At 37.1% G+C, this 13267-nt stretch overlaps 1 protein-coding gene across 5 annotated transcripts in view; it reads right to left on the bottom strand.

The window, feature by feature from the left end:
• The window catches only part of DDX42 (DEAD-box helicase 42), a 37576-nt gene that overhangs the window by 7624 nt on the left and 16685 nt on the right, over positions 1 to 13267 (bottom strand). For 4 of the 5 annotated variants that reach the window (XM_041727038.1, XM_041727037.1, XM_041727039.1 and 1 more), the window contains exons 4-12: positions 11655 to 11716; positions 10279 to 10315; positions 9288 to 9437; positions 6134 to 6238; positions 3638 to 3757; positions 2678 to 2854; positions 1808 to 1936; positions 1094 to 1193; positions 424 to 471 (exon numbers count right to left, since the gene is read on the bottom strand). In XM_041727038.1, the coding sequence (XP_041582972.1) occupies positions 424 to 471; positions 1094 to 1193; positions 1808 to 1936; positions 2678 to 2854; positions 3638 to 3757; positions 6134 to 6238; positions 9288 to 9437; positions 10279 to 10315; positions 11655 to 11716 (928 nt within the window). The remainder of the gene's footprint in view (positions 1 to 423; positions 472 to 1093; positions 1194 to 1807; positions 1937 to 2677; positions 2855 to 3637; positions 3758 to 6133; positions 6239 to 9287; positions 9438 to 10278; positions 10316 to 11654; positions 11717 to 13267) is intronic. The other variant, XM_041727041.1, reaches the window with a different exon arrangement.

The raw sequence follows: 13267 nt of genomic DNA, 5'->3' as shown, positions 1-13267 counted from the left end.
TTATTCAGTTTTATAAAATAAACCCATCTGAACTTTAGTTTCAAAATTGATTCACTAAGGAAAAAAGCATTTTCCTTTTCCTATTCTAATATACTTTCAGTTAAGACAAGGACTGTCAGCACGGTTCAAAAAGGCTCTTGACTTCCAATCAGCAGATCTGCACTGTGCTTTAACTCCTGTACTGATAAAACTGTGTAACTTGGGACAAGTCACTTAATTCTCAGGCTTGGTTTATCATCTACAAAAATGAGAGTCATATATTATTCTCTAAGGTTCTGTCCAGCTCATTTTATGCCCTCCTCTACTGGTTCTCACCAGCACACACATGGGTCATTTTTGCTGCCATACTCTGAGTACTTAAAAAATACAGAGGTGTTTTATTCTAAGTAAAAACGTGACTTAATAAAACTGCTTTATACATACTCTGTCTGTCAGGACGGACATGACTTGCTATGGATCGCACCTGGTACTCTGAAAGAAGAAGAAAAGTAAAATTAACATTGTAACTCCATACTATGGTTTGGGATGCCTGGGAAAAAGTCGTTTTAGTAGAAATCTTCACATGAAAGTTCTAACTATTAAGGAAAATTTGAAACTCCTAGGCCTGGGAGTTTTTATTTCAGTATAAAACCCAGAAATCCTCTTCCTCCCCTCAACTAGGCTGGGCCCAGTGGCGTTCCAATCAATAAAAATGAATTATTCAGAATTTTCACACAGCTGGCTAAGTTGGGGAGGACAGGAAAGCAAAGGGCCTTGAACGATATGACCTGCACAACCTAATATGAACACAGACCTTGACCTCCACAACCAAAGGCAGATGAATAAAAATAAAGCACAGAGAAAACATTCCCCGTATATACAAAGGCACTTTCAAATGTCTATAACCCAGTCAAGCCTAACATACTTCCTGAGAGAACACCTAAAAATAGTTAATGGCTTAGCTAGATCTCTACAGTTTAATCCTATACAGGAATATTTTTAGCATCTCTCATACAGAAAAAAAAAAAAAAAAAAGCTAAGTCTAGAAAGACAAAGCAAAAGCAAGTATCATGAGGATGGGGGCAGAAGAAACTGGTATTAATTAAAGGCATACCAAATCCCATGTCAAACATGCGATCTGCTTCATCAAACACAAGGTAAGAGACTCTTTGAAGATTGGTAGCTTTCTTCTTCACATGATCAATTAGTCGACCCTGTGAGATCCAGAAAATAAATAGTAAGTATAATTAAAGGTATTTATAAGGAACTTTCTAGGCTTGTGCTCCTGGTAAAAGTGCTAATTCTCCAGTTGTAGACTGAAACAGACACTGGGTCTGACAGACTTGGACTTTATGCATTATAGAGCATAAAAGAACAGAAAATTTGAAAACTTTATTGTGGGAAAATGGCCAGAACTATTTCGTAGGGCATTCTAAAATGACCTAATTTAAAACCTTATTGATGGGTCTTAATGTTTAGGCTATACTCTTCTGGGCAATGGTGACCATATTCCAAATTGTATGGTCCAAAGACTGTCCTCCTCCTGATTCTTGATGCTCTCAGTAACCACAGATCCATTTTCTAAGAGAACATTAAAAACAGATTGAAAGAGAGGGGAATTTGTAACTAGTAACATACATGTCAGAGAATCTTAATGAACTGCTATTCTAAACAAGCAATCAAAATTAAACCAAAGCCACAGGCTGTGATTTATCACAGTATTCTGGACCCTGCTTTACCACATTTTAGGGGGGCATTCCATTCAATAACTACCCTTTTTCCATACCAGGAATGGCTGAGAAGCCATTTGAACCCAAGACATACTTACTGGGGTACACACAACAATTTCTGCTCCCTCCTGAAGGGCCTTGGCCTGTTCCCACATGCTCCCTCCTCCATACACAGCAACTGATCGAAGATTATATGCTTTCCCAAACCGCTTACATTCTGCATGGATCTGCAAAGTTGTTGACAAAATGACATGAATAAACCAGGACACTGACCAATACCCAAAAGGGAGTTCTGAAAAACCCAGAGAATGTGATGTCAGAGAAAATAAAAAGCTAGAAAATGCTTTAAAACCACATTCTTATTCATAAATGATTAGAGTATCAATGTCACATTCAATAGGCAATCTACAACCTTGTCTTCATTATTCTTTTAACTTTTCTTCCTGACCTTGTCATTGCTTTTCTTTCCAACCCAAATAAATTAACCCAGGAAAACACCGAGAACTTAAAATACAAATTATTCCCATATAATTTTTCTCTTAAAACAGTGATTTTGGGACGCCTGGGTGGCTTCTGCCTTTGGCTCAGAGCGTGATCCCGTAGTCCTGGAATCAAGTCCCACATTGGGCTTCCTGCAGGGAGTCTGCATCTCCCTCTGCCTACGTCTATGTCTCTGTCTATGTCTCTGTCTCTCATGAGTAAATAAATAAAATCTTAAAAAAAAAACACACACACACAAAACAAAACTGGTTTTTAGGGAAAAGTATGTATTTGGTTACATAGAAAACATATCACATAATATTTTCCCATAAGTTTCCTGGTAGCACATGAATGTACTTAATGCTTATACTTAAAAAATGATTAAAATAATAAATTTTATGTACAGTTTCCCAGTTAATTCTACCCACTTGACTGGCTAGAGACTTGCTAGTTCACACAAAAGGAGGCATTCTACACAAACTACATACCTGCTGGCAAAGTTCCCTAGTAGGACATACAATCACTGCAATTGGTCCATCACCTGGTTCCAATTCCTTCTGGTCCATTATATGAATCAACATGGGCCAGATAAAGGCTGCAGTTTTTCCACTGCCTGTTTTGGCAATACCAATCATGTCTCTACCACTTAATGCCACAGGCACACCCTAGAGAAAAAAAATAAAAAAATAAAGTATATCCACTCTAAACTTTCAATTTTAAAGATGTACTGAAGGAAATCCCGGGGAAATTAATGACATTCATTTCCAATGAAGCAACAATATCCTAATGGGTTATGCATACTTGATATAAAATAAATCTTGATTTATAGGAAATACTATCATTCTTTTCATGTGGGCCATTTACAAAATATGAATGACTCCATTTTGCTTGAGATACAGAAAGGAAAAATTGCAATTTATAAGGAAGCTGCTAAAAACCAAAAACTTTTCTCCTCGAGAAGGTATAGACCAGCTTACCCATCCACATACAGAAAATTCTCATATTCTGTATAGGAATGAATAAATCCCATGTATAAACAGAAAACAGAAGTTACTACTTTCAATTCTAAGTGAGAATTTTCAGGTTACAGACAAAGGAATCCTAGTCACTAATACTGCTTTTTTTGTCTACACGCAAATCTTTAAGTTTAGGCCTAATGAACTGTTTAATTTAGGCCATATTTTCAAGATATTTAGCAGATACAAAAGAATACTTCCCAGCCCTTTTAGCAACATCTTAAAATGGTCAGTAATTCACTTGCTTTTGATGGGGTCTAATTTTAATTTTTAAAGGTTTCAAAAATATTCTTGGATTTCACCTATAGTCTCTTTTCCCGAGTTAAAGCAAAAGTTGAAGATTAAGCCACAGAGGAACTATTTAGACACCCTCTACCTATGTGAAAATAAGTACAGTCACTGAATATCATCCTTTCCTTATGTTTTACTTACCTGGCACTGTATTGGAGTGGGCTGTGTGTACTCAGATTTCCGAATCTGGTGCATAAGTTGTTCATCAAACCCAAAATGAGCAAAACTACTTCCTGGTCTAGGAGGTGCGGCACCAGAGACCTAGAAATAAAGACAACTCCCAGGAGTGACTCGCACTTCAAAATGAGCAGTGTAGGGACACCTGGGTGGCTCAACGGTTGGGCATCCGCCTTCGGCTCAGGGCATGATTCCATGGTCCCCGGATCGAGTCCCACATCAGGCTCCCTGCATGGAACCTACTTCTCCCTCTGCCTATGTCTCTGCCTGCCTCTCTCTCTGTCTCTCATGAATAAATAAATAAAATCTTAAAAAAAAAAAAGAAAAAAGCAGTGTAGAAGTTCAAAAGTGTTTACCTGTATCTTGTACTTAGCTTGAGTATACAGAAGGGAAAATAAAAGTCTGTGGTCAAAAGTATACACTATTTGAAAAGGTAGAACTTGGGGCACCTGGGTGGCTCAGTGGTTGAGTGTCTGCCTTTGGCTCAGGTCATAATCCCGGGGTCCTGGGATAGAGTCCCGCATTGGGGTCCCAGTAGGAAGCCTGCTTCTCCCTCTGCCTGTGTGTCTCTGCCTCTCTGTGTCTCTTATGAATAAATAAAATCTTGAAAAAAATTATAAAAAACAAAAAACAGGTAGAACTCAAAAATGGATCTAAAGCTTTACCAAGGGCAGCCCAGGGGGCTCAGCGGTTTAGCACCGTCTTCAGCCCACGGCCTGATCCTGGAGACCTCGGATCGAGTCCCACGTCAGGCTCCCTGCATGGGAGAACTCTGCCTGTATCTCTGCCTCTCTCTCTTTCTGTATGTCTCTCATGAATAAATAAATAAAATCTTTAAAAAATAATAAAAAATAAAGCTTTACCAAAAATACTCCCATGAGAAATATTCCAGAGATAACTGGCATATGACTTAAAATGGTTAACAGTCTAGAAATCTCTTAAATTAGAATTTTCTATTTTTTTTTTTTAAGATTTTATTTATTCATGAGAGACACAGAGAGGCAGAGACATACAGGCAGAGGAAGAAGCAGGCTCCCTATGGGGAGCCTGATGCGAGACTTGATCCCAGGACCCTGGGATCATGACTTGAGCCAAAGGAAGATGTTCAACCACTGAGCCATTCAGGTGCCCCCAGAATTAATTTTCTTTTAAGAAATTCAAATATCGCTCAATGAATTGGAAAAAGTCATGAATACTTTGTTTTGCCATTTGCCTATTAGCCAGATTGATAGAAAAAAATACAATGTACTCTTGAAATAAAATGAGATGTACAAAGGAACTCCAAACAAGATGTGTCTATACACTGGTTACAATCTACTGTCTCCATTTTCAATTCTGCCTGAAGAGTTAGTGTCTCACTTAATGATGGTCCAGCCACTGTTGAACATTGTTCAAACTGTACCCAGGTGAAGAATGGGGCTTATAACCTCGGTGTTGACTCCAACAGTAATAACTCGGCAATGCTTCTAATACTGATTATATCTAATCAAGATTTCACTTAAAAGGGGTTTTCTTGGGGGGAGGGGGGAATTATCCTTGGAAAATAGACAACGCATGCACATGCACATATCCTCTCTCAGAAAACAAGTTCAAACAGCACGCAGAAATTGGCAAGGCAGACATAGGTCAGAAAGCTGTTCCCACTAGAGTAGATATTACCATATTATCTCTGTGTTTCACTTAACTAATCCCTAGTAGTACACTTAAACAATGTGGCCAATGGGAAACCCAGAATTTTTTGGCAGACAGTTGAAAACTATTATTCTGAAATCAGTGCATATTTTAAGAAGGTATTAACTAGAAAAAAATTATGCTACATATAATTTGAGAAGTAGGTCTTAATTTTAAAATATTCTAAGACTACACACATTGTTTTCATCTATTAATTCTGTCTCTTCGGGATCCCTCAGTGGCGCAGCGGTTTGGCGCCTGCCTTTGGCCCAGGGCGCGATCCTGGAGACCCGGGATCGAATCCCACATCAGGCTCCCGGTGCATGGAGCCTGCTTCTTCCTCCGCCTGTGTCTCTGCCTCTCTGTCTCTCTCTGTGACTATCATAAAATAAAAAAAAAAAAAAAAAAAAAAAAAAAAAAATTCTGTCTCTTCTTCCTGGCGATGGGGACTCTCATCCTTCATTCCTAGCACACTGTACTCACTGCAGAAATACTTGATTTATTTTAAGGTCACAGTAACTTCTTATTCCAACACAAGATACAAAATCAACTGAAAACATACAGCATTCATGTGTGTTGCATTAAAGAAAAAAACAATCCTATCCTGAAATAGCTGAAGACTAAAACAATAAAATCAAGACATAGAAGCCCAAAAGGATATAGTTATTATTCAATAAAAGGCAGTCCAAGGACCATTAGAAAAGAAGGTTATTTTAGTTTGGATAAGCAATACTAACCCAGGACTGATTAACATTAATATAAGAATATTTGGCTTAATGGTTGACTTACCCGAAGATTAAGCTTATGACGGAGATCTATTAGCTGCTGAGGGGTGAGGTTGGTTATCTCTTCATGCTCATTGTAAAAATTTTTTTCAAATGGTGGATAGTCAATCTGCAGGTCCAATTATTCAAAGTTAGTCTAGAATTCAAGAGTCAATCCTGTAAGTTTGATTTTAATGCAAAATAACCTTTTATACATATTACATAAGTAAAGCCTTAACCAGCTAGAAAGGACAAAGGAATTCACTTATTCATGACACACCTCCCAAATGTACAGATAACATCTTTCCTATTTCCATTTTCAATATAAACACCAATCTACTTCCTAAAGAGACTCCTGAAGGATACCTCAGATTTGAATCACCTTGATACAGACTAAGGAATCTCTTACAAAGCTAAAGGCCTCAGAGGACAAGTATTTTAAAAGACTTTCCAACTATAGACACTGAAATATGCTTATTAGGAATAAGCTACTCACACCTAGCTCTAGCATTTAAAAACATGTCTAATAATTCCTTTGAGGAGAGCTCTGCCTTTAGAGGGATTTCTATTCTTTTTAAAAACATCAAACTCTCTACATAACTTTTAAAAAATGTGTGGCTAAGCACTTCCAATTCCAAAGAAGGAAGAAGTCATTCCTGCTACTCTTTTTATAATTTACTATACTGAGACTATAATAAGCATATCACTACTTATGAATTTGGTTAAATGATTCTCTTTAACCACATAACAGGTCTACAATAAAATTACATTAACTCTAGATACAGCCTAAAATTATCTTTCTATGGTATTATAAACAAAAAAGTAAGAAAGTTTTAGAAGTTCCCCTTTAGCACTACTAATAGGCAGAAATTTTTTGATGTTCCCCACCACACTGCACTAAAGTGTAACAGAATTTTTCTTCAGTTTTCTTCTTTTTCAGAATGGAAGCTCCATGAGGGCAGAATTGTCTTTGTTCACAAATTATACAAATATATAATTTTTGTATATATGTATGAAATGAATAAAATAATGAATATATGAATACATGAAATGAATGTGAAGAAAGCTACTCAGAGGCAGAAGGGTTCTCCTTTCCTTACTTCGGGTCTCTCCTGGCAGATTGCCCACACTAATATGAGGACAACTGTGGGATACCCCAACATGATGATGAGGTTTGAGAGCTTCGTCAAGTTATCTCAAACATCTTATTAGATGATTATTTCAAGTACTTATGTGTTTTTCCTTATTAGATTTTCATCCTTTATCATGGATGCTTCCTCCCACATCAGTTTCACATATTTAGTTTCATTTGCCACATGTAAAATACCAAGGCATTATTTGGTAGCATCTGTGCAAAAGGAAACATTTAAAAAATTGAATATAATCCATACTCTAGTCTAGACCAGTAGATCTCAAACTTTCAGTCTCAGGTGCCCTTTACACTTAAATTTATTCACTTAAAAATAACACACCATTATACTTTAACATAAAAGCTTTAATTTAAAAAGAAGTCATAGCTTTGTTTTACATCTTCACAAATCTCTTAAAGTCTGACTGAAAAGAAACTGGTCCCTATTATATTCAAATTGTTTTGATATATTGCTTTGATTGAAACCTAAGAAGAACATCTGGCCTCACGAAGGTATGTCATTAGACTAGGGAAGAGAGTATTTATTTTTAGTAGCCTTTTCAAATTCCTGTGGATTTTTACTCCTTTGATAGTACACTGAGACTTGACAAGTGGTCACTTCTTAAAAGGTATTTTCCTTGTATCATCTGACACCATATCAATGATCTTTTCACACAGTTATATTATAATCCATGGGTCTAGCATGTACTTTGCATGAAGCCTTTACTCATGCACGATTTTGTAAAATCATGCATTGGCTACTTGAAAATATTGGTTCACTGAGGTAGTATGCAGATCGTTCACCAGGCAAAACATTTGATCATACAAAGAGAAATAATACTTGTTTATTGCCATCAATTTCATTATAACAGACTTCAGGTACTGGAAAGCTGTTAAATTCCATATGGCAAATAGAAGTTTCCCAAATTCTAATTTTTGTTTGAAAGCTTGAATTTCTATCATTGGCAATAAACAGTTTCACAATTGTGTCCCTTGACAAGTCATTCATTTTCTCAAATGAAAATGGTGTTACACACACACACACACACACACACACACATACAAAGCAGCTAGTTCAGCTTATAACTCAAATGTTTACATGTTTTTCCTAGAGACACCTATCCTATTTTGGCATGCAACAGAAATGCTTCACTTGTCCTCATTTTGTCAGTTGGAATAAAAAGAATTTAACACAAGATTTAATAAATCACAATTTTTACTGTTCCATCAAGGATATTCTTAAATGAAGCTGGATTTTTTTTTTTTTTCTAACTGTGATGGTGTGGCAGAGAAGAATATAACAACTACTAGAAGAGCTGGTAACACTACCTTGATTCTTCGTGCTAAGGTCTCGGAAGTGCTACCTACCAGTGCTTTTTTAGTCATTGATGCAAATGCTGATGTGTTGGAAAAGACAAATGATGCTGGCATCATTATGAAAATTCTTTTGACTTTGCATTCTCCCTGAAAAGATCCTTGTAGGAGTCCATGGGACCACACTTTGAGAGAACCACTGTCCTAGATCTAGATTTACGAAGGCCTGGAAGATCTAGTCTGACATTTAACCTGGATGAAACACCAATTTTTTTTCTAAGTGGGTATACTGATATCCTCATTCTCTTTTCCTGACTTAAGGAAACTGTAATTCCTGGCTCCACACATTGAAGGAACAGCCTCTCATCTGTCCCAGATCTGAGAGAAACAATAAAGATTTACAGCAATTAAAAAAACAAATGCAGGCCCAAGGGCCCATTTTGAAAGGTAAAGGACAGTCTGAAAAAGAAGTACAAATGCTTGGAAAAAATTCTTAGCCTAAAATCAAATGGGAGCAAGCGATTTAGCTGTGTCTTTAACAACAACATAAGCTATAAAGCCTCACTTCCTGACTCAACCACTTAGCAGAGATGAGAAGATATCAAAGAACAAATATTTTCATGACATAAGGAGTATGAATCAGGATTACTCAGATATTGAGAAAACCCAAATATTAAAGCTGAAGAGAACCATCAGCTTTTCAAATAAGAATCAAATTCAGCAAGAAACACCATACCTCTGAATGATCAATTGGAGGAAGAGGATCAATGATTTTTTTGGAAGGTGCAATTGGATTTCCATCACTATCATATTCCAAATTATCTTCTTCTTCCTCCTGAACCACACCAGCAGTTGGGTTCTCTGCCATGTATCGAAAATAAGCTTCCTGCAGGAAAGCACAAGAACATAATCATATCCAAATACAACTAAGAACATTTCTGCTCCTGTAATTAGTGCACACAGTGTACCAGATGATTGCAGAGTTTAAGTACCTACCAAGTAAGGCAAGATTTTTACTAGCAATGATACCTTTAACAATAGCAGTATTCAGAGGGACAATCAAAGAGATGAATGAGGCAGTTAGTACTACACAATGATTTAACTTCTTTAACAAGAAGACTTACAAATCTGTCTGTCCCACAGCCTTCCTGGGGTGGGGTGTCTACCTACCCTGCCCAGAGCTGTGAACACGTGCTGTGGATTTACCAATCCAAGTTTGGAAGTTGACACTGATTAAATGGGTCACAAACTGGAAAGGGCTACTGCTCATTCTGGTTCCCTTCTCACCATCCCACAACTGAACAATGGGGAAAAAAATACTAAAAGGACAATCGTTAAATTAATGTTCCATCTTGAAATACAAGAATCACAAACAGAACCCTTAGAAAGAGGTAGAAGTTAGATGTTGCTAGAGGCCACCAGGAGATCCCACACTACTTCTTGATTTAGCAGCATAAACATTAATTTGAAAAAAAAAATCAACTGAATAAAGCTCATATTTGTTTTTGATGTCATAGTTGATCAAAAGTTCCATCTTCAACATGGGGGAAAGCTATGTGAATTTTTCTATTACCAATTGGTCATATACGTAGAAAAGGAGCAAGTCAAATGACATTCCCTGCTGAATGTCAGGAATGGCCATTTCAGTGAAGGCAAGCTCTAGCTTGTCCCCAGTATAGACTTTGTGGGGTAAAAATAAAAGATAGAAATACTGCATAGGAACTCACTTGGTCATCTTCCTCTTCAATGTCATCTCGAATACCCCTGGAAAAACAAGCGGAGAAACAAACTTCCCTGCAAATGTTCCACATACCCAGCTCCATACTTATAGCAGATTAGTGTTGAATTCCGTACAGCACAGGAACTCTCAACACTAACAATAACAAAGCAGCAATAAGCACACTGTAAACTATCCATCCATCATATAGGCGTGGCTTCACTCTAAGCTGCACTTTGCTCTTTTGAATGGGATGATGTTTCCCCTAGAAACATCAATTACTAACGAGAATATAAGGAGTAAAACCTTTGAAGATACCCAAGGATCCTAACCTTGTCAATCCCATAAGACAAACACCACGTGGCTGTGAAATGCGTTTTAAAAAGAAAACGGCATTTTATATTAAGAAAAAAAAAAAAAAAAAAGCCCTCTTTTGGTATATACTAAAAAGAATGTCACAATTTTCTTGACATCCCCAGAGTTTCTAGCCCTGGAGTAACTGGATTCAGCCAAAATCCTTGGGGACAAAGGAAAACTACCTCAACTCTTATAAATTTGGGACTAAAACTCCTAAGCAGTTCATGTGGAGAAGGGGGCCATCGCCACTTGCAGCATCTCTCAGGAGCTACAGAAAGTATGGTTGTTTACTTCCCACAATCATCTGTTTCTAAACAGACTTTCTGCCTAATCTAGAGCACTTGCTGTTCTCAAGGCAAGCAACATCCCCAGTGCAGGAAAGTTGGAAGAGGATACAACAGTAAACGCCAAAGAGAGGGCTGAACCTTCTTATGGCACAGGAACCTAGCAGAGGGCCTGAGGCACTGATTGACAAGCAGAGTAGAAGTCCAACCATGCCTACTGTGCCTGGTACCGAAGACTTAAGAGGAGTGTGTTCAGCAAGGGAAACAGAATTCTTCTCTTTCTCAGAAAATAAAGTATTTCAAGTTCTGATTAGCTGCTAAAGCGTATCACTCCTTAAATAAACCAGGTTACATTATTTATCAATAACATACTTTTTTAATGATAAATCACCATTATTCCTCATAATCTATAGTCATTAACTTATTTTGCATTAATTATGGGACAAACTCAGAACAAGGAGCCCCAATTTAAATAATTATGCTCTCTTAACTCCCACTCATTCCCCGTAACTCATTCCCCTGTCTACTAAAAACTATTTATAATGAAATACTAAATACTACTCTACTAAAAAAAAGGTATTACAAATGCAACAACTTTTGCCATCTCTCTTATAAGATACAAGGGTAACTTCAAGTCAAGACATTTGTGTATTTTAATTTTTCTCTATAAACTTGGGGGGAATAAGCTTTGTAATATTTTAACATTTTTCATGTAACCTTTGTGAGGGAGAAGAAAACAACTTACTTTACGTTTTTTCTTTCCTTGTCCTTTTCTTCAAGCCTCTTCATGTCTCTTGCTGCCTGATCCTAATGAAAACAAAAGGCCATATGGAATCATATCCACTAAACACATTAAAAGGGTAATTTCTTTATAAAGAATTCTTAGATTCGAACAACTGCCATCACAGCTTTAGGTATGCATTTTGACAATTGTATCTTGACGCAATCAAATTGTATTTTGACACTTATTTTTTCAAAGAGAAATGCCTAAATGTTCTAAAAACTTGTCTATATGGGGATTGCATGATTTTTAGCTACAATATTTGCCATACATGGAAAATTTAAAAAAAAAGCTTTAACTGGTCACTTTAAAAAAATTAATTATGGCTGTAAAGGGCTGTCTTACACTCTGGCAAACTAGCCTTTCTCAAAGCATAGCTTAAGACCATTAACATCAAACTATCAACGGGGCTAGTTAAAAAAAACCTGCAAATTTCTGGATCTGACTTTGGAGACTGCTCTCAACCAGGGATGATTTTGTCCCCAGTGGACATTTGGCAACGTCTGGAGATGTTTCTGATTGCTTCGGAGGGGCAGGAGGGGCTTGATACCAGTATCTAGTGTGTAAAAGCCACAGATGCTGCTAAACATCCTACAATGCACAGGACAGCTCCCACATTTATGAAACCCCAAATGTCAAAACTCCTGAGGTTGAAAAACACTGTTTTAAATCTACTAAGTCAAGGGAACCCTGGGTGAAGCAGCAGTTTGGCGCCTGCCTTTGGCCTAGGGTGCGATCCTGGAGACCCGGGATCGAATCCCACATCGGGCTCCCGGTGCATGGAGCCTGCTTCTCCCTCTGCCTATGTCTCTGCCTCTCTCTCTATCATAAATTAAAAAATTAAAAAAAAAAAAATCTACTAAGTCAAGATTCTTGGGGGTGGAGTTAAATGGATGTATTTTCCAAAGGTAATTGCTATACATAGCAAGTTAAAAATCACTAATCTCTTTGTTTTATCCATGTGAAAATCACGGTTAGAAGAATTAAGTAATTTTTCCAAGGTTAAACATATCCTGCATGGTCTTGTTATAAAGCAACATGAGCTTTCTGATTTCTTTTATTTAAAAAAAAAAGTCACTAACTATAATCTGGCATGGTCCGGTCTTCTACCTAATCCAATGTTCCTGAGTTATTTTAAAATCAAGTATTATAAGCAAACTTACTTTTCAAGAAATTGAGCCAGATACATGATATACTCAAGACTACAACTAAAGTGAAGATGACATAAGCAGTGTAACATAAGGAATGGGTCAGAAACATAGCACCTATTTTTTAAGCCTACATAAATAAATCTTCTTTTGAAACACTAGCTAAAAATAGGTCTTCATCTTGAGTTCAAACACTAGAGAAAAACACTTTTTTAGTAAAGAATATACCTGAGATCCAGGATTAATACAGTATTGTGGCAATAACACTCTCTCCAAGATCAGACAATATCCATTCTCTCTGTCCTAAAATCCACAAAACTCCTTTGGATACTATATCAAAAAAACACCCTGAAGAATGACACTGTATCAAAAAGATTTACCCTCCTACAGCTTCAAGTACTTGAAATGCCAAGCAGGAGAATCTGGGCC

The sequence above is a fragment of the Vulpes lagopus genome, chromosome 12, assembly GCF_018345385.1.
Source record: "Vulpes lagopus strain Blue_001 chromosome 12, ASM1834538v1, whole genome shotgun sequence".
Classification (NCBI taxonomy): domain Eukaryota; kingdom Metazoa; phylum Chordata; class Mammalia; order Carnivora; family Canidae; genus Vulpes; species Vulpes lagopus.
This window is presented reverse-complemented; position numbering and strand designations above follow the sequence as displayed.